General features: G+C 39.4%; 1 protein-coding gene across 2 annotated transcripts in view; it reads left to right on the top strand.

Moving 5' to 3' along the window:
- The first annotated feature begins 1,513 nt into the window (after nucleotides 1-1,513).
- Nucleotides 1,514-19,105, top strand: part of LOC146592730 (putative acyl-CoA dehydrogenase 6) — an 86,679-nt gene continuing 69,087 nt past the window's right edge. Inside the window, exons 1-2 of one of the 2 annotated variants that reach the window (XM_085310515.1) lie at nucleotides 1,514-1,678; nucleotides 15,323-15,443. In XM_085310515.1, coding sequence (XP_085166641.1) covers nucleotides 1,535-1,678; nucleotides 15,323-15,443 — 265 coding nt within the window. In that variant the 5' untranslated portion in view covers nucleotides 1,514-1,534. The remainder of the gene's footprint in view (nucleotides 1,679-15,322; nucleotides 15,444-19,105) is intronic. The other variant, XM_085310514.1, reaches the window with a different exon arrangement.

Raw genomic sequence — 19,105 nt, forward strand, 5'->3', positions numbered from 1 at the left:
CGGCGCCTTGCGGGCGGCCCTCAGGAAGGTACCGCGGGGCGGCCCGGGGAAGCGCCGAGCTTAAGCGGAAAAGACGTTTAAGTTTCTCCGTATCACGTCGGGGCCGCCGCTGCGCGGGCCGCGCTGCAGCCCGGCGACCTGGGCACCCCTGAACGCCCGCGAGGGCCTGAAATCCAGCCTTGTGCGCGCCCTGCCTGCCGCCAGCGACAGCGGCGCGGAACAACGCTCCTCGGCCGGGCTGGGGCCGGCCGAGCGGGTGGGCTCAGCCCTGGGAGACGAGGTGGGGGGAGAGGAGCGTCGCAGCCCGCGCCCGGGGGTGACGGGACCCCCCCGAGCTGCTGCAAAGGGCAGGTCAGTCCTTGGTGCGCCTGCAGGCGCCGGGCGAGAAAAGGCAAAACAGAGCCGCTTGGTCGCTGCGGCCTTTCTCCGAGAGGAGTAATAGGCAATTCCTGTAAAACTCCAAGAGAAACGGAGACGCTTCTGGTAAGGTAACATGCAAACAGCACACTTGACAAAATCACATGGTTAGACTTTTTTTTTCTTGGTGGCAAGAAGCCATTTGAGTAGTGGAGCACATTTGAGGGGTGGAGAAGTAAAAGCCATGTGTATGAGGAATTAACTTTTAAACTATGGACCAGTGGGTAAAGTGCTGAAGTTCAGGACTTAATATAAGGACCAAACAGGATTACCATGGCAGCAGGACACAAACAAGCAGAATAGAAGCAAGCGTTCAATGGTAGGCTTCCCAAGCGTTAGATGCTGTCCCCAATTTGACTATAGATAAACTTACAAGTCCTAGTTAGTGTTGCATTGGTTCAAGGTGTAGCATTATGTCCTGTTTTTTGAAAGCTACAGATACCTATTGAGTTGCAGAATGTTTGTTCATTCATTCATGTGACTCTGGCCTTGTGCTGTCATAGCTTTGATAGATGCTTTATAAAATTACTTTAGAACTTCTTTAAAATTACTTTTATATTTTCCTGGATAAGTTTAACTTTCCCAAATTGCCTATCTTTCACAGTTCACTGTGGAGAAAAGATAAYAGAGCTACTTCTGATTCATGTGGTTTCTACTTCTATTTTTTTGGARTTGGCTTTCATACTTCCATTACTAAAACAGGATATTCCAAAGGCCATTTAATTAAACAAGATTTTTATGAATAAAAAGGCCTCTTATCCTTGAGCTTTGCAATTGTGTGTTCTTTTCATGTATTTTAAGAAGGAACCTGAGGAATAAGAAAAAGACTTGTGCTGCAACTAGCCTGTTTCAAAAGAAATTAATTAAACTAGTCTAAATTTTTGGACCTTCTGCAAAGCAGGAATAAGCTGACATAGAAAGGASCAGTAGAAGAAGTTGGAAATGAATTCTCATCTCTTGCCTGGATTAACAGCGAAGGAGTTCATGGTTCATACCATGGTGTCAGGTTTGTGCTGGTCTGTTCTGTGGAGGGAACATTTGCTGTCCCTATCAGCAAATGTCTTATGTCTGCTAAATTTGTTCCCTTGGCACGCTGCTCCCTGTCACTCGCTGAGGCATGTGGAGCTCAGCACAGCATTGTGTTTGGTGGTACATGGGGAGCCAGATCCTTCTGCCTTCATCCGTGCATGTGCCACGGAGCCTATCCCAGTTCTTGTGCGTTTTCCATATGCGTGTGCAGGAGGAACAGAAAATACTACTGGTAACTACACTTTACAATTGCATAACTTAAAAGCCGATGTCATTCCTAAATGCAGAGGGTGAAGGCAGACCTTTAGTGAAGGTRGTAGTCTAGATCTGGGATTTTTAAAGCAAATCTGTCACAAATCTGTGTCTTAATCTAGCTGTGTTCCAGGTGTCTGTAGTTGAGCATTTACTGAGGAATCAAGGAAAAGGCAGGGGAAAGGGGCTGTATTGGTATCTGCCAGGGCAGTGAACACTGCTCTGTCGTGTGACACAGACACACTGACTTTTTTGGCCTGTTCCGATATGGGCTGCGTACCCTCTCTTTGCCCAAGTGCAGCTAACATTATGTTCTAACGTTCTGAATTTAGTGAGGATAACCACATTAAAGGCTAAGTGGGATGCTGATGCTATGGTTATCACATAAATACTTGTGATGAATATACTGTAGAAGAAGTTATAGTAAGTAAGATAATTAATAATAAAAAAAACTTGATATTTTGCAAAATGCTTATATAGGACTTATTTCAGCCTCTATTTGACTATGTATTTTTTTAAAAAAAATGTAATGAATTTATCTCAAATCCCAGCATATATTGTTGTTGTTCACTCCAAAGCTTCTAGCAGTCACTGTTTATTATGGCTTAAATTAAACCTGTCCCCAGTGCATTTAAGATAAACTGAAAAATAAACTCTCTGGGAAAGAATGACCATTCAGGATCTGTAACCCATTTTAAATGTAACTGTTATTTAATATGGGGCACTCTTTCCAATGGATAAATCTAAATGCAACTACTAGAAAAGCTGGAGAAATAAGCAAAGTAATTCCATTAACAATGAACTCTTATTTTTTGTTTCCATACATTCTATTTTTTTAATCTATTAATTTAATGTAATTTAAATGGTCTGTAATTTTCCAATTGTTCTGAGCAGGATGAGGAAGAGACTCCTATAATTCCAGGGAGCTGTTTTTAGAAAGGGCATTGAAATAACCTTGTGAGTGGTTTCCTTTACAACTTTATAGGTCACCACCCTTCCTCTTGGAAATCAAAAATGTAACTTTTTCTTAACTTGTCGAGCAGGGCTTGCAGTGCTGTGGTATCCTGCCACTTGTTGCAGTAGTTAAATTAACTTGCTTGCAGGAAAAAGATTTAACCTGCTGTATGTGTGTGCACAGCTGTATGCATATGCATTTATGTTGTATGTACTATACATTTTTTTTTCTTTCCTCTGGCCTTAGTAGTAAGAAGCTTTGGGAACTAGATTTGAAATGGATTGGCACATATTCTGCTGGAGCTGCATCTAATACAAATRAGATTAGTTGTGATGACTTGCTCTAGTTACAGTGTGTTACGTGCCTGTAGGCAAAACGCTCGTGGTTCGTATGTCAGAGCTAACTTATTGACAGTGTCATAAGCTTTCTGCTTATTCATAGATGAATCTTTACAAGAATAAGCACCCCTGTGTGCCCACAGAATCCTAATTAAACAGAAATTCACCATAACTTTCCAGTAAAATCACTGTAAATTCTCTGTCAGGAGAATATGACTCTTTTTGACCTCCTGAAAAATGCTGAAGGATAATAGCTGTTGCCACTGGAGCACCTTGGATAGAGTTAATTTATTTAACTTTGTAGCAAATTATAAAAGTAGCAACAGAATAGCAAACTTACTGCTGGCATTATAAATAAATCTCTTGAAAACAAGTTTCTCACTAAATTGAGAGAAAAGGAGAGAGGAAAGAGAAAGTAGAAACTGCAAAATGTGTAAGTTGGATCTGTATYTTTAAAACGTGTCATATACCTGAAATAATTTTCAGGAAGGAGGCATTTTAAAAAAATCTGTCGTTAGTAAGCCTCACAGATTTTGCACTGAGTGTCTGTCTAAGGGAACAAATTGTATTCCCAAATTCTAGGGTATTTGCAGTGGCCTTTGTTTTCTATCTTATGTCTGACAGAAACATCATATAAACATTTTGGGGGCAGATTTTTGATAGAGAAATGGTATAGATGAACACAGCAATTTCCTTCGCTAGTGCCAAGAAATCTTGGCAGTAATTTGACAGAGAGGAAACGTCTAAAATTGATACTGTTGTTATTGGAAGAGCCAGCAGCAATATAGTGGTGCAATAAAGGATGCATCCAATGCATCCATACCAAAGAGTGGCTTTTAAATGAGAGCTTAGGAATGTGGGAGGAAGAAGAAGGGAGAGGGGAAAAGAAGGAAAAAAAATAGCTTTAGCACAATCAAGCAAGCTTTGAAGAAAGTTTTTTTTTTCTGATTATAGGAAAAATGTCATTTAACATAGAAATGCCTCATTATGTAGCAAAAATGTAGTATTGGCAATTTTATAAGCAGAATTGTTTCTTATTTGTTGCTCAGTGTCAGAGAAGCTTGCATGTATCTGAGGTTCTAGGCGCTGTATCCAGCTGGTGATGAGCATAGTTTAAGTACCAGCACATACACAAAATGGCATAAGCTGCGAGTTTGTAATGGCTTCTCATCTGTAGTTTAGCACATGCAGAGCTATAATTTAGATAGCTCTAGAGAGTGTTGCTCCACCTCTTAGCGATCAGAGACAAACAAATGGTGAAGGCAGTAACCACGTTAGGATGAGTCYTTTTCTCGTTTAGATAAAGGCCTCAGTCATGGTCTGGGCCTCTTGGGTGCAGTCGGTAAGCTAGGTCTTGTACCTCTCTGGGTGTCGTAGTGCACCTCTCCCTGTTTGAGTGCAGCCCRCTCACATGCTCCAGGAAAACCTGGTTGCCACTTGTGATCCTGGCTGGTGGGAAAGTACCACGGGCATCTGGAAGCTCTGCTAACCGATCTTCTGAAAGAAGTCTGCAATCCTAATGAATCATATGCCCCAGACAGCACTTAAAAAGCATTGCTTAAATTAAAAGCAGCCAACATCTCCAGCTATTACCCAATACTGAAATTCCAGTTCTACCCAGGTACTGCATTTGGTGCTGTGCCCAGTGACAGGGAAAGTGTGGGTGGCAAAGATGGATGAACTCCTGCAGCACACACATTTGAAGTTGGACCTTGTCATACAATTTCATGAAGTCAAATTCATTCCTAACAGCTTGCAGTGGAGAGGTGGCCTGGGATGGTGTGGCTCACAGTGAAATAGCTTGTTTTTCTGCTGGGGTATAACCCAAAGGAAAAAATAGTTTCTAAACTGTAATATCCAGACTTCTAGTGGGCTTTACATTATACTTCAGAAAATATGAGTTGGGAGGACAAAAATGCCACAGTTGTGTAGGTAATACCCAGCTCTACATTGCTTTCATAACTGCATACAAGTTACATAACAGCTACTAGCCACCCTAAAGACTTGCCTGAAATCAGCACCAAAACAGACTTGATCTGAAGCAGAAATTTTTGCTCCTGTGCAATTGCTTCACTTTGAATGCGTTTGCCCTCAAATCAAAGGAATAGCCATGCCCTTGGCACTCACCTTGTTCTCACTAATTCTGGTTTCCCTGTATTCCAGGCTACAAAAAAATGTCTTTATGTATTGTGTTGTGAAAGCAGTGTGATTCGTACTCATTCTAATTTCTCCAGGCTTCTGTCGGTCCTTCTCCAGTTGTATCTGGTCTTTCAACATCTTGTTCCCWTGGAAAAAGTGAAGCTGGATTCAATTCCCCAGCCATTGGGCTGGACCTTTTATTTTCTGAGTAGGGTGAAGGTGTGTGCCAAGGTGACAAAATACCCAGTGGTGGGGGCTGCTGCTTGCACTGGTGGTTGGGCAGAAGATCAAGTTGCTTRGGACAGTCCTATGTCCCAAGTTTCTAGATATTGTTGTACTTGTGCTCAGTGAAGAGAGTAGAGGTGTTGTGTGTGTGGAGTGCAGTAAGACTCGCGGAGTACTTGGGGAGTTTACTTCATTACAAAATACTAAGAATCACAATTGTCTTGAACAGAATTTGTGGTTGCTGTGGTTGAGCCTGAATCCAGTCAAATGAGGGATGCAGTTATCTGGCTAGTTGTAGGTGGAAAAGGGAATTTCTTTGACCTACTTTTTTCCCTACAGTGACACCACATGCACAAAAAAATCCTGCTGACTGAAGAAGAGGGAAAGCAAATGAGTTTTGTGTGTTCACATTAATAACTATATAAGTCACAAGGACTGCACAGTGGTGGGCTTGAAATAAGTAGCTGTAAGGGTAAAYGTTCGGATATTCTAAGTACTCTCCAAAAATCTTTCTGGGTTTCCTAGCCAACTCTGTTCCCACTRTTCTTATTTTTAAAACTTCAACATTCAGAGATGTATAACACATCTGTAGCTGTGGATGGATGTTGGAGGAATACTGTAGMGGTAACRGCAGGGAGAAGCCTTATTCTTTCCCTAAGTTACGTTTATTATGTATGTCTCCTTGGGTACTATKCATTGCTTATATTTTTGTATACAGGACATGAATACCATAGAACCTGAATACACCTTCTAGATCCCCAGGAGAGTTTTCCGTTTTTGCAAAAATGTTATGTCCAAGTAGAATACAAGGACCCAAGTGGCTTGAAACACATGTTGCTGAGTATCAGGAGGTGAAAAATGTTCTTTTGGTTGTGCATTGCTTTGTTCGTTGTGGTTTGGTTAATGGAAGATACAGTAGCTATTACCAATGAGACAGAGAAATTAAGTATAAAAATCTGAATGYGATGAAAGGAGAGAAGTTAAGAAATTCCATGAAACTAAATGCAAATGCATAACCACTTTCTAATTTCAGAACTCTGCAAATAAATTTCACTGTCCTTTGGGCTGGCACAGAGAGGCATGAGGAAGGAGGAGTCACCTAGGCTTATGTGGGTCCTTCTCCAATTGTAGCTAGTCTTTCAACATCTTGTTCCCAAGAAAGAGGTGAAGCTGGACCCAGTCCCCCAGTCACTGGGCTGGAGCTTTTATTTCCTTAGTAGGGTGAAGTTGTGTGCCCCAGTGGTGGGGCTCCTGGTTGCACTGGTGGTTGGGCAGAGTGGAGGCAGAGCACATACTTCTGCTCAGCCCCCTTTTCCCTGGAAGGCATGAAGGTTTTTAAGTTTTACTTGTGTGGCACAAATTTTTGGTTCTATTTTTATTTATTTATTTATTTATTTTGCCTCCTAYGGTGAAGGAGGCAAAATAATGGGACCAAAAGTTCGGCAGTATTCAAATTTCTGAACTAAAAATCAGCTTTGCTTTTATGTACTTTGTATGTTGCARGGAACTGTGTCACACGGAGAGGGATTTAGACAGAATTGTGCCCAGTAACTGCCAAAAGAACAGAGAAGAAATTACATAACCCTTGTAATGAGTGTGCCTTTCTGCTGGAAATCAGATTTTGTAAAAATAAATKAAGATAGGTCTGTTTCATTATATAATGAGATCCTGCCAATTCTTATGTTACAGAGTTTTCCATCCCCTATTTTTTTTCACTTGAGAATGGGAAAATAGAATTTCATTTAGTAACAGTTTGTTCCTACATTTGCTGATCACTGCAGTATTTGCATCACCAGTGCTGTAGCAAATTACATGATTCTTCTGTTGCTTGTAACATGGCTAACTTGATGGTACAAAAAGGAATTGTGGTGCTGTAATTAATCAATTTTAAAAGTGTATCTTCCCATTTCAGTCGTGTGTTTTCCAGTGCTGAGGAAATTCTTCTATTTTTCTCTTATACAAGCCTACTGAGGATTGGTTTTAAATCCACTAGAAGTTTCTCTGGAGGCTCAGCTCTGGCCACAGCTATGTCTAATGGCAGTGGGAAAAGCCAGATGTGAGCCAGGCCTGCTCACCCTCATTTTGCYGTAGTGARTAGAAAAGCAGAAGAATCCTAAAGATACCCTAGGCCCTACCAATAGTGAGTTGCCTGCCCTTTTGAACCACCTTCRTAGTGCTAAACTTTAGTGACTCTCTTTTTCTCCTTAATTCTTACAATTYAAGCTTGTGTACTGCCCATTGGGAAGGAGAAAGCGGGGGAAAGCTAAATAACCTGCAATCTATGTGTATGTCTAAACATATACATGTGTACAGAGTAGGTTGGGACATCCCTGACTAATGTGATTGATGCCTCCCTCTCATTATTGTGTGAAGTGTTTAGTACATTTACATGCTGAATAAGCGGATTGCATTGCTTACTATTTAAATGGAGTGTGATGAGCAGACGTTTCTGCCATGCAGCCCATGCTCAGCAAGGTCCTTCGGTGAGCACCGAACTTTAGCTGTATGGGACCCCACAAAGTCAAAGGGACTGGCAGTGAGCTTAAGCAGAGGAGGTGGGGCCAGTATTCTGCTGAGAACTATTCCACTATGTAAGACTTTKAGGTATGGAGATTAAAAAAAAGGTCATATTTTGACTTACCTCTCTTTTCCCCTTTTTGGTGATATTTTCTGGCTGGCTTAAAGTATCCTTGCTCTACAGCTGTTTTCTAACCTGGTTGATCATGTCTTGCTCTGCAGATGCCATGCAGAACAGTTGGGTCCGGTTTACATGAAAAGTTGGGGAGACCAAAATGAACTGAAGTAGAGCAGAGTCGTGTGGATCTTCCCTGGACCTTTTCAAGGGGGAGGAGTTGGCAGACATCCCCTCTGGTGTATGAGTGTCTGGCACATTCATGAATTGAGGGCAACGTTTYTAGAGCAACTTTCCTACCTTCTGGTTTTAAGTACTCCCTCAGTCACTCATTCCTTACTCAAAAGTGTGTGTTTATAGTTCAAAAAGAGATGAGGACAAGAATGAACAACTGTCTAATGCCATTTATACAGAGCTTCTGTCTCTTTGGTTTTTAGTCTGCAAATTTCAGTCMATGCATCTCTCTATTTATTGAATGTGATTGGGGTTATATCGGTAAGTTTGTTTACATGTGCTAGGTAAATCTTGCTCCTTTCAAGTGAAGCAAAACAACAACAACAACAAAACKCTTATAAATATTTATTGCTGTAGTTGACAAATATTCCTAAAATTGAATTCATGTTTCAGGACCTATTAGTCCTCAAATATAATGAGAGAAAAAAAAAGATGCAATAAAAAGAGATGAATAGTAAAATAATGATACAATTTTTGGGGAAATATGTTTCCTTCAAGTATGATGAGGTTTTTGGGAAAGAACATGTGGATACATGTGCTAATTCCTTATTTTAGATTTAGATAAGAGGGAAAACAAGATTGAAAATCTTAAGTAGAATAACAAAATATTTTTAAAAAATGTTTCTAGTACTTGCAGAAAAATATGAAAAGAAATCAAGCTTTTTTTAAAAAAAAAAACTTTTTGTGAATAGTTAAACCATTCTCTCTAATTTCTACTAGTTGTAAATGTTGAGTTACATATATTAAAATATTGGGGAAACAGTGGAAAAAAACACAGGACTTAATGTACTGTGCTCACATTGTTATTGAATATCTTGATGATGACTTGAAAATRCTAAGAATTTAAAAAGAATTTCCTTCTAGATTATAATTCCAGAACTTTTAGTTTGACATTTGTAAAAATTAATAATATTACTTTTAAAAGCTTAAGTCAAAATTACTACTATTTTGTTCTTTTTATTAATTATCTCAATATTCTGTTTTTAGAACTTTTTCCTGTCAAGTGTTTGTTTTTTGCAGGGTCATGAAACAGATGTCTACACTTAAATTGAACTTCTGAAGTTCAACCTTGCATCATTGTGGAAAATGTTTTCTTGATTTGTTCTCAGCAATAGCCTGATGACAGCTCAGAGCACAGAAGATTTCTTTATTATCACTGAGGTCCAGTCCCAAATCTTTCACTCAAACAGGGCAAGTTCTTTAGCAGTAGTTTGTAGACAGTCATTAATGTAGATGTTGCACCATAAACTTGGCTCAATAGTCAAGTGTGAATACAGAACAATAGGCACAGATTGTATCCAAATGCTGCATCTTCCACATTATGAGCAAGAGAGAGTCTTTCTCACGTGAAAGTGTAAGATTTTCTGCAGACCATAGGGTATTCATTTCTTTTGCAGAACCCCTTGTATAGTCATGGGTCACCTTTTTCACGTAGGTATTCCAGATGAGTCCTGACCAAGAAGAGGAAAGTGTGCTTTTGTAAGAGAAGGAGAGATGGCCAGAGGCTGAGAGGTAAAATACTTTTTTTGAGTATCCATGGGTATTCCTCTGCTTATATTAGTAYTTAAAAAACAATCCCTTTCAAAAAAATCTGTAGAATTTCCTGAAAATCCGCAGTGAATCACTGTGGTATGTATCCTGAAGGAGGAAATGGCAAGCTACAGCTTTGCTGACTCGATCACTTCAGACCTCAGGCAAGCTTGTAATGTTGAATTTTGGTTGCCAAAAGACAGTATGCTAAATAGCTGCGTATGAGAAGCCTGATTAAGCACTGCAAGGAGTGTTTTCCACCTAACGTGTGGTTAAATGTAAATGTGTGATGGGGTTATTTCTGAACTGTTGTGGTCTTCCAAGTCATGTACTGCCTTTGCTTCTGCATGTCATGGCAGAGACTGAATGAAGGCCTTTCTGTTTGGGTGGTGGCAACTACTGGTCAAGGCTTGTTACCATGGTGTTCATCATCACCAGGTTGGGTGATTCAGCCACCCTGGGCCCTGACAGCCCACATGGGCAGGATCTCCTAGTGTGTATTATGGGGACCCTAAAAACAGAAGCAACTGCTATTCAGAGAAAGTTGTACAAAAACTTGCATATCTCCTCAATAGCAAAACTGTATTAGAATCAAATAAATCCTTTGGCAAGCTGTAGAACTGATTATCCTAATTTTGAATTATACATGAATGACCATGCTACCAACACTGGAAGAGATCTCTTAAGTGCAGAAGAGAGAGCAGGACACTGTTTTRTCCATCATATACAGGCAGACGTGCTTTGTCAGCCAGGTGCCACATGTCAGAAATGTCAGGCTCACCATAGCTTCTCAAGGGGAAGCAGTGGTCAGAAACCACCTTTTGTGAGAACCTTCAAGGGAACTTCCTTTTTCAACTCTTTCCTCACTCAGCTGGATTTGCTCTGATTCTGTCTTGGGCACTCATATTTCCATATCTCAATCTCCTTCCCTGTTGCCTTTCAGATACCTTTCTTAGGAATATTACTAAAAAACTTTGCCTGGAGCTTGAGAAGAATTGTGAGGCAGCTGAGGGAGAACTGTGGCCTCTAAGTCCAGGAGTGAGAAGAAACAGAATATTTGCAGGAAAATCCATTCTAGTGTGCTATATCTCAGATGCGATCCCAAATGAGAGCAACGTGTTGGAAGCAAACAACCATTATTTAGATGCATAAATTCCTTCTCAGTCCCCCATACCTGGTCAGCAAAGAGAGCTAGATACCTCTGAGGAGAAACAGGGAAGACCTGCAGAGGGTTCTGAGTGGTAGTCACCAGGAGCTTGTCAACAGGAAACTCATTTCCATGGCAACTCTGATGACTATAGGGTTGTTTTAGTAGTTATGAACAGTGTAGTAGATTTGGCTACATCAGTTAAGTCATCTTTCCTTAAGTTCTTTCTTCTTGCTAAAATACTGTCTATCCTGGACATCAGTATCTGTAGGATGGTAAATTGTTTTATAGTGCCAGAGATTATGTACAATATTGTATTGTAATTATTAATAGTGCCAAAGGTAAAGTCTTTCTCGTCTGCTTTCTCAATTCTTTTAAGCCAGTCTTTTGCTGATTGTCCAGATAAAATTGGTGAAGAACTATCATTAGCAATTTTTTGTGTATTTGTTTTCCTTTTTTCATTACATTGAAGACTCCATTAGTTGTGTTGTCTTTGGTTATTATAGTAATAGAGCTAAGTTCAATTACTGTAACTTATTTTTAAAGAAAAAATACTCCTGTTAACATAATATGATATGGTTGTATGGCATCACTGAATGCATTTAATCTTCCTAATTGAAACGTATCTTTTTTGTATAATTTTTGTCACTTTTTTAGTAAGTAAGTCTAATCTCAGTTGAGGCATAACTCACAAGAAGCTTTATTAAAACTCTGCCCTTCTGTAAGAATTTAGTTTAATGATTTCTTTTCAAGAATATTGTCCTGTTTATTGTGCACTGAAATACTATATTACCATAATATTATAAAGGATAGATGTAGGAGATAGCACATAAGGAAATGTTATGGCCTTTAACTTCTAATTTGAAGCGCTTGATAGAAACTAAACTTGTTGGTGAATCATGAGAAGGAATCTTTAATTCTTGAACAAGACATCTATATATGCTTTCAATACACAAAATATATACTATAATTTCCTCTGGAAAATAATCAAARCACACAATTATCTGGCAATATTTTGGGAAGATATTTCCATCTGTCTGTTTTAGAGAGAGATTAGAATAATCTATAACAAAAAATCTGCATTACTCTCTTTTCCCATTCCATTTCCCCTTTCCTGAGCAGGAAGTTACAGGTGTTGTTTTTCACACAACCTTGTAAAGACTACTTTAAAAAAACCTTTWAAAAAAAAATCAAAAATGAAATGAGTTTTTGGCTTAATTAGTTTCCTGCTGGGCAAATATCCACATTGTTTAATTATAACAATAATACTTATTTTTTAAAAAAGAACAAGCCAGGGTTGATACCTGCTATTATACCATTCTTTCAGACACTTTCCAGAGAGCGGCTAGAGCTCACACTGACATGTAGACTAAGCTAATATTGTCCTCAAAGCTGAGTGCTTTAGATTTGGCTTTGCATGATTGGAGTGGAGCAGCCTGAGAAAAATACCAGTGTTGTGCATGAGGCTTGCTATGCCCTAATCATCAGGAAAAGAACAGAATTCCTGTTATTGTGGTTTATTAGTACTTTATCAGCAAGCAGAAAAGAAATATGGCTTCCAAGTCAATATATATATCCCAAATTCTGTTGAGATTTGGCTGTCTAGATTAGATTAGAAGATTACCTTTGCGCTTGGGAATACCTGTCAGATAGCATTTATTATTCCAGATGCAGTGTTAAAATCTTTCTGTTGAGACAAATTTTAGGTCTTACTACAGTCAGCATCTTAGTAATGTAAGTCTAAATGTTATCACTCATGGTTTCTACTTTTCTCATGATAAAACCTATAAAAATAAATAGAACTGCTGCTCAGCTACTGCTGTAAACTTGCTTCTGTATATTTACCGAACACTGTGTAAGTATCTTAAATTAAAGTAGTTGCATAATTTGTGCTAGCACTATTTAACATGCTGTGTTTTTAAAAAAATTAAAGTTAATTCAAAATTAATCAAGATTTAAATTAGTTATACCTTGAAATATTTCTTTGGGGGCACAGATCAGAGAAACAAGCCAAGCGAGAGGAGGGACACATCGAATAGTTAGGTATGCAGTGTATTTGACCTGCATTCGAGTAAACTCATCTTTAGAAGTGTTTTAAGTACACATTCTGTAATTGTACATGTTCTTTCATTCAAGGTTGCTGACTTGGCCCTTTGAAAACACGTCTCCCTGTTTCCATTGACTAATATGTGAAGRGTTGATAATATTGGACAGCTGGTGCTAAAACACTGGCCAAGTGACCAGCGTTGCAGTTCTGCAGCAATGTGGTTTATGTGCTCCCCTGGTGCTCTCTCCACCTGAGCTTTCTGTCCTCTGAGTGCCCCATGGCCTGGCCCTCAAGCCTGASTGGTCACGCCGTCCAAATTACCTGAGGATGTTTTCTGATGACTTGTTTTCAAGGAATGTTACTTTTAAAAGAATGACTTTGCATGCCTGMAAAAAGTTAATTTGTTTAGATTCTTATTTATGATTGTAAATAACACGATTTTTTTTTGTATTGTGTCTAAAGTCTGAAAACTTTTGACAAGACCTATTTCATGTATTTAAAAAAAAATGAAGTTTAAAGTGGACAGTGAAATGATTAGCTAACAATTGTGGATATCAGTATCTTGACTGCCGTTTTTTTTCCGTAATATTAGAGGCATACGCTGTTTGCAGTTTGTACAGTGAGGCTGTCTTCATCTTTTTGTTGTATCATGCAAGACAAACCTTGTTTTACTAGAAATTGAAAATTTTACTTTTCTTGGTAATAACTAGCTCTTGGTTCCATTAAATAATTTGAGTTTTACTCAAAGRCACAGAAGTGAGCAGGTTATAATCTACAGGAATGATGTAAAAAACTTATCTGAGTCTAATGCCTTAGTCATTCTTCTGACTGTTTAACTTCAAAGGTAGCTTTGTATGTAGGCGGTGAAACACTTGGCCCAGTACCAGCCCGAACAGGCACAAACCAGTATTACTGCACTCACTTCATGCTTTTGCCAAGATCCGTCAAAACATTGCAATAACTTTCTGTGCACACTTTATAATAACTTTTCGGCATTTTCCTAGATGCTGTCAGGTGAACATTACCAAAGGTTGCCGCAAACAAAAAGTGCAATCAAAAAGGTATTTCTTCACCTGTAACTCAAAATTAAGGATCCACATACTAGAATGTGAGCATATAGGACATGGCAGTATAGAAACTTCTATGTAGACTCTCCTAGATAGTGCCCTAGGGAGAAAGAACTACAGCAGCATTTTCTTACTAGTGACCATGGGGCCTACATTATTCAGTATAAAGGAGGGAGAGAGGTGAAAATTATTGAGCAAGTTAAGTATTCCGCTTTTTTGTTTCATTTTGAGAACCTTATGAGTTCAATGTTAAAGTGTGCTGAAAAAGGTGCATGGTGCACTTGGAGGCCCAGCAGAAGTTGTTAATCCCCAGTGTCCCCTGCCTGTGGAGGCAGACAGAGATGGGCAGAATACAGTGTGAAATCTCTTGAAAGCTCCTGAAGAAGTGTGCTGCCCAGTAGCAGACTGGTAGGGCTCAAGCAATAAGAAAGGGATGGCAGAAGTCAGAATCTGCCCCTGCAGTATGTAATGCAGAGCTGTAAGGTGCAGAGGTGGCTTTGTTAGGAGATTCAGGTACTTATAGGCAGGCTGGGAAAACTGCAGGTTGCCCRATTTGCTCTCTTTGCACAACCACTGAAATTTGGGACTTGTTGGATGAGATGTGCAACCCTTGTGCTCTGAAACCCAAAGTGTTACTGAACGTGGCATCCGTGTTTTGCTCGCAATGGCTGGGAGAGAAGACAACAGCCTGAGCAGAGCAAGGGGCAGTAGCCAGACAGCTCAGGATATGGCCTTCCTAGTCTTATTAAACCCTAGGGGAATCTAAATTGAGACAGGACTTGAGTGCCCCAACAGCTCTGAAAATGGTAGCATTTCAGGTAAACAGTGAGGARCTGAAGTCCTTAAGACTTGCTTGTTTCGTGTCTTGTGTGATCCCAGTGAACTGAATGTCATCCCTCTTTGGCAAGGTCCCTCTAAGGACATGCCAGCTTTCCCTTCCTGTCGCTGTCTAGAAACTGTATCCAGAAATATAACAAATGGAGAGGGGGAAGCATAATGAATGGAGAGGGGAAAGTGCTATTTTCATAAACCTTGGAGAGCTTTAAACTAGCTTTGATGATTTCCTATTGTAATAGCTGTAACTGCTAAAAGAATAATTTATATTTGCATCATTGCATTTATAACATTATTTGGTTGGGTGGCGAATAAGAACATCTGACAGAAAGTAAGCAAAATCATGTGATTTCAAAATGTCACATCACTTTCCCTATATGTTTTTTTCTCTTTAAAGTGTTTAGCCAGAGGTAGTCAAAAGTGTTTCCGTAGGAATGTCTTTGTTAATAACTTTTTAAATGTGTTTTCAAACCTAGATCATCGACAAGGAGATTAACCCCTTTGTGGACCAGTGGGAAGAAGAAGGACAGTTCCCCGCACATAAAATATTTAAAATCCTAGGACAGGCTGGATTCCTTGGTGTGGATAAGCCAACAGGTAAGAGTATACAACTCTCGGATATTGATGATGCTGATGATAGAGTTTTTTGACATTATTTCAAATCACTGTTGTCCTAGATCAAAACATGCTTCAGAATTCAGTGCAAAGCTTACTTATATTCACAAGTGACAGGCATGCGCCTTACAAACTGTACAGCTACAGAAAATGCTGTAGCTAAGTGCACAAGTTGATATTCTTCTAAAAAACAAATATTCTTAAAAAATTGAGGGATTGTTATTGAAAGTCAGTGAAATTAATGCCATTTCAATTCTCAGTGTACAATCTGTATAATGAATTTTTTTTCTTCTGTTTCCTGACACATCCTAACCAATCTCAATCTTCATTAGTGACACCCCAGTTTGAGGGCACTGAAAGCTGTGTGCAACTGGGCCTGTTACACTTCCTGAGCCTATCATCTGTACGGCATTACGGTGTATTTTGTTCACCATTCAGAGAAGGAGCTTTCTGTGGGTTTTAGACCATTATATCCTAGGCTGTCTTTAAAAATGCACTGTTCTGAAGCCTCCAGCCCACGGAAGCATGTACAGAGAGAGCAAGAAGTTGATGATATGCACAGCAAGAGCAGAGAAATTTGCCTGTTTATATATACACACACTTTTGAGGGGGAAAAAAAGTCAGGAAGTCCAGAAGAGTGGGAAGTGTTTCAACTCTCCAGCTAAAACATGTTCCTCAAGCTTTGTTTTGTTTGTATGTGTAAGATATACTTACTTTTCTTTTCAAGTACTACTGTAAGGTCTTCCTGCCAGAATTCTCTGTTTTTTTTTTTCCTGTTTTCTTATTTGTGGTTAAAAACTTCAAAACAAAGAGAAATAAAGGAAGCAAGCTTGCGTAGGCAAGCCTGAAGCAGTCTTTGTGAATTCGGAGCAGGCTGAAATAAAAATGATTCAATACATAACTGCAGATAATCGTCTTTGCAGGGTAGTTTACACAAACTTAGCTAAGCCACACTTCACTACATCATTACGCTGCTAAGGGACAGGGTTTGAACTGTGGGACAAATTATGTCCTTTTACAGATTTAAGGGGATTTTTTTTCATCTTGAAATGAACTATTAAATTGTCATATATTCTGACTTGGAAGCTTTTCCTTTCGCTGCTGTTCAGCTGCTGGAGCTCCACACTCCTCTGAGTGCTGAGAACTGTTTAGCTGTGATTGTTTGACAAATCCAATTAGGTCTGAGCTGGTGCTTTACAAAAACGCTGACTGTTGTGGTTGAGATTTCTTTAAAGGACAAGTAGGATTATTGGGTGAAGAAAAAAACACCTCTACTTCCTACTATAATTGTTTGATAGATAGATTTGAAATGTATCTCAGCGGGGTCCTTCACGTTGCTAATATTCACGTTGCTTATAATAATGGTACGTTTTATTGCTGTTAGATTACAGCCCCATCTTTGTTGTTACATGCTTCTGAGGACATGCAGAGGCCTCAGCTGGGACAAGAAACCTCGCTGTTGGGCATGCAGTGCATAAAATGTTGTGGAGGTGCGAACTCTTGTATAACACTCACAAAGTAGCTAGAAGAAGAGAGACATTGAGTGAAATCTGATGAAGAAGGGACCTGTAGAGGCAAAGATGGTCACAGAGTTCTGCATACACTGACTACAGTTATAGTTAATGATTAAGAGTATTTTATCCTTGGCTTTGATGCTTGTATCTTGTTTTTAATCTAGTTTATTGGCCTTCTACAGCTGCAATTTGTAAAACCTATAAAATACTGGATGACATTCTCACTGGCACTTGTTTCATTCACTTATTCATGTTGTCTTCAGAAAGATATTGATAGGCACAAAAAATGCACTAACTCCTGGAATATTCTGCCTTCGCTGCAGTCATGCAAGGGGATGTCCCCAGACCCACCTTTCACTGTGTAATGCTATAGTAACATCAGACACAGCAGAAAGTCCTGAGATTTTCACATAGTGTCAGACGTGCAATAGTCTCAGTGGGAGTCCCTTTGGCAAATGCCTGAAACTTGAGAGATACGTTTAATACTTTGCCACACCACTTTTACTATTTACCTGCCATACACAGAGAAAGAGAGATCGTGGGGGATCTGAGGGAGCAAAGAGCAGCCTGGCGTTTTGGGGTACGTGGGGGAAGTCAGAAGGGAGCTCCACTGATTCGAGGAAAGTGTTCTAGCCCCAGAGCAGCGTCACTGACAGTGGACACTACTTCCTCTTTCCTCACAGACCAAAATCATAACTTTCACGCTGTATCCCTCCAAACTCAGCTTATAAGGCATTCTCTGGTAAAGAAGACTGTATCTTTAAGTGAATTTATTATAGCAGCAGTYACAATTTTGAAACAGATGTTTTCCTGAATTTAATTTCCAAAGCCATTTTGTTGAATATAACCTTTTCTTTTTCTCCAGTAGAATTTAATTTTGAAGTGTTTTTATTGGGTAGAAATGGGTCACAAACTTGTTTTGCTTAGATAGAAGGAAACATCTGCTGGACTTCAGATTTGTGGAAACTGAACTTTGTTTCCTTTGTAAACACCATTAATGAACAATGAGCTGTTTAATGGGAGCCAGTTTTAAAAGAGAACGTACCTTAACACATGTATGTTATCACTGGAAACTTTCTCCTTGTGGAGAACTGATTGGGGTCCTGTTTGCATTGCAAAGGCTGCATCAGTTTCCATCGTAGGCGGTAGTGGTCTACAACCATCTCAGTACTTTTTTCACGTATATTTTTTTCCCCAGTTGTTTATGTTTGTACTGAATATTGGCTGTACTACAATAGTTCAGTACATGAGTTAGGGATTATGTATTCCTGCATACAGGGACATACTGCCAAGCCGTACATAGGTAATTGGAGAATCTTGGAGATTAACAATGGATTTGACTTGTTGCACTGTCCTGTCAGTCCTCTGCTAGGGAAGGAGATTTTCCTTAAATCGTGTATTTCAGTTCTATGCTACGCTATTCTTTACACGATTCAAAAAATAACGCATGTACCATTTTCTGGGAGGGGGGGAATATATGTTGTTCTATTAGGAAATTCTTCTTAGTAGTAAAATACATAAACGTCGTTTATGAAAGGAAAGTGTCTTTTTACTCTGTGCAAAATGTGTTTTATGGAATTGCTTAGTTCAGCTGTGAGTGCTTAGTCTGAGGTGAGGGGAACCCAACATCTATATATACTTATTACTCTTAATTTATATTTGCTGTGTGTTTCTCCTCAAATTATAAAGTTTCTGGGCTAGTGAGCTACTGCCAGTCCTAAAACTGAGGACAGAAAATATTAGGTTAGGCAGCAAAAATATTTTAAACAGCCTTGGAAAATGACCGCTGACCGTTTTGCTAAGGGAAGTGGGCAAGACACGTTCTTTGGGGTATTTTATTTTCAGATTAGATGAGATGTTGGAGTAAAAGCTGAGAAGATCCTTGTGGTTCTTTCTGATCTTATGGTTTATGAATCAAAATCTCAGCTGTTACTAAATTTTAGGAAGCCTTGCCAAAGGCACAGGCCTAAAATGCTATGTGCCCGCATACAGTTATATGTGCAGAAGCAGATGATTATCAGTTGTTTTTATCAACTGATGCAAAAGCATGGGAATTGTCCTGTAAAGACTTGGTGAAAACAAAAGTGTAGGGGGAAAAGGCATTTGCAAGGGGGGAAAKGTCTCCTGTGC

This window comes from Rhea americana, unplaced genomic scaffold (genome assembly GCF_003343005.1).
Source record: "Rhea americana isolate MKP2758 unplaced genomic scaffold, rheAme1 scaffold_32, whole genome shotgun sequence".
Taxonomy (NCBI): domain Eukaryota; kingdom Metazoa; phylum Chordata; class Aves; order Rheiformes; family Rheidae; genus Rhea; species Rhea americana.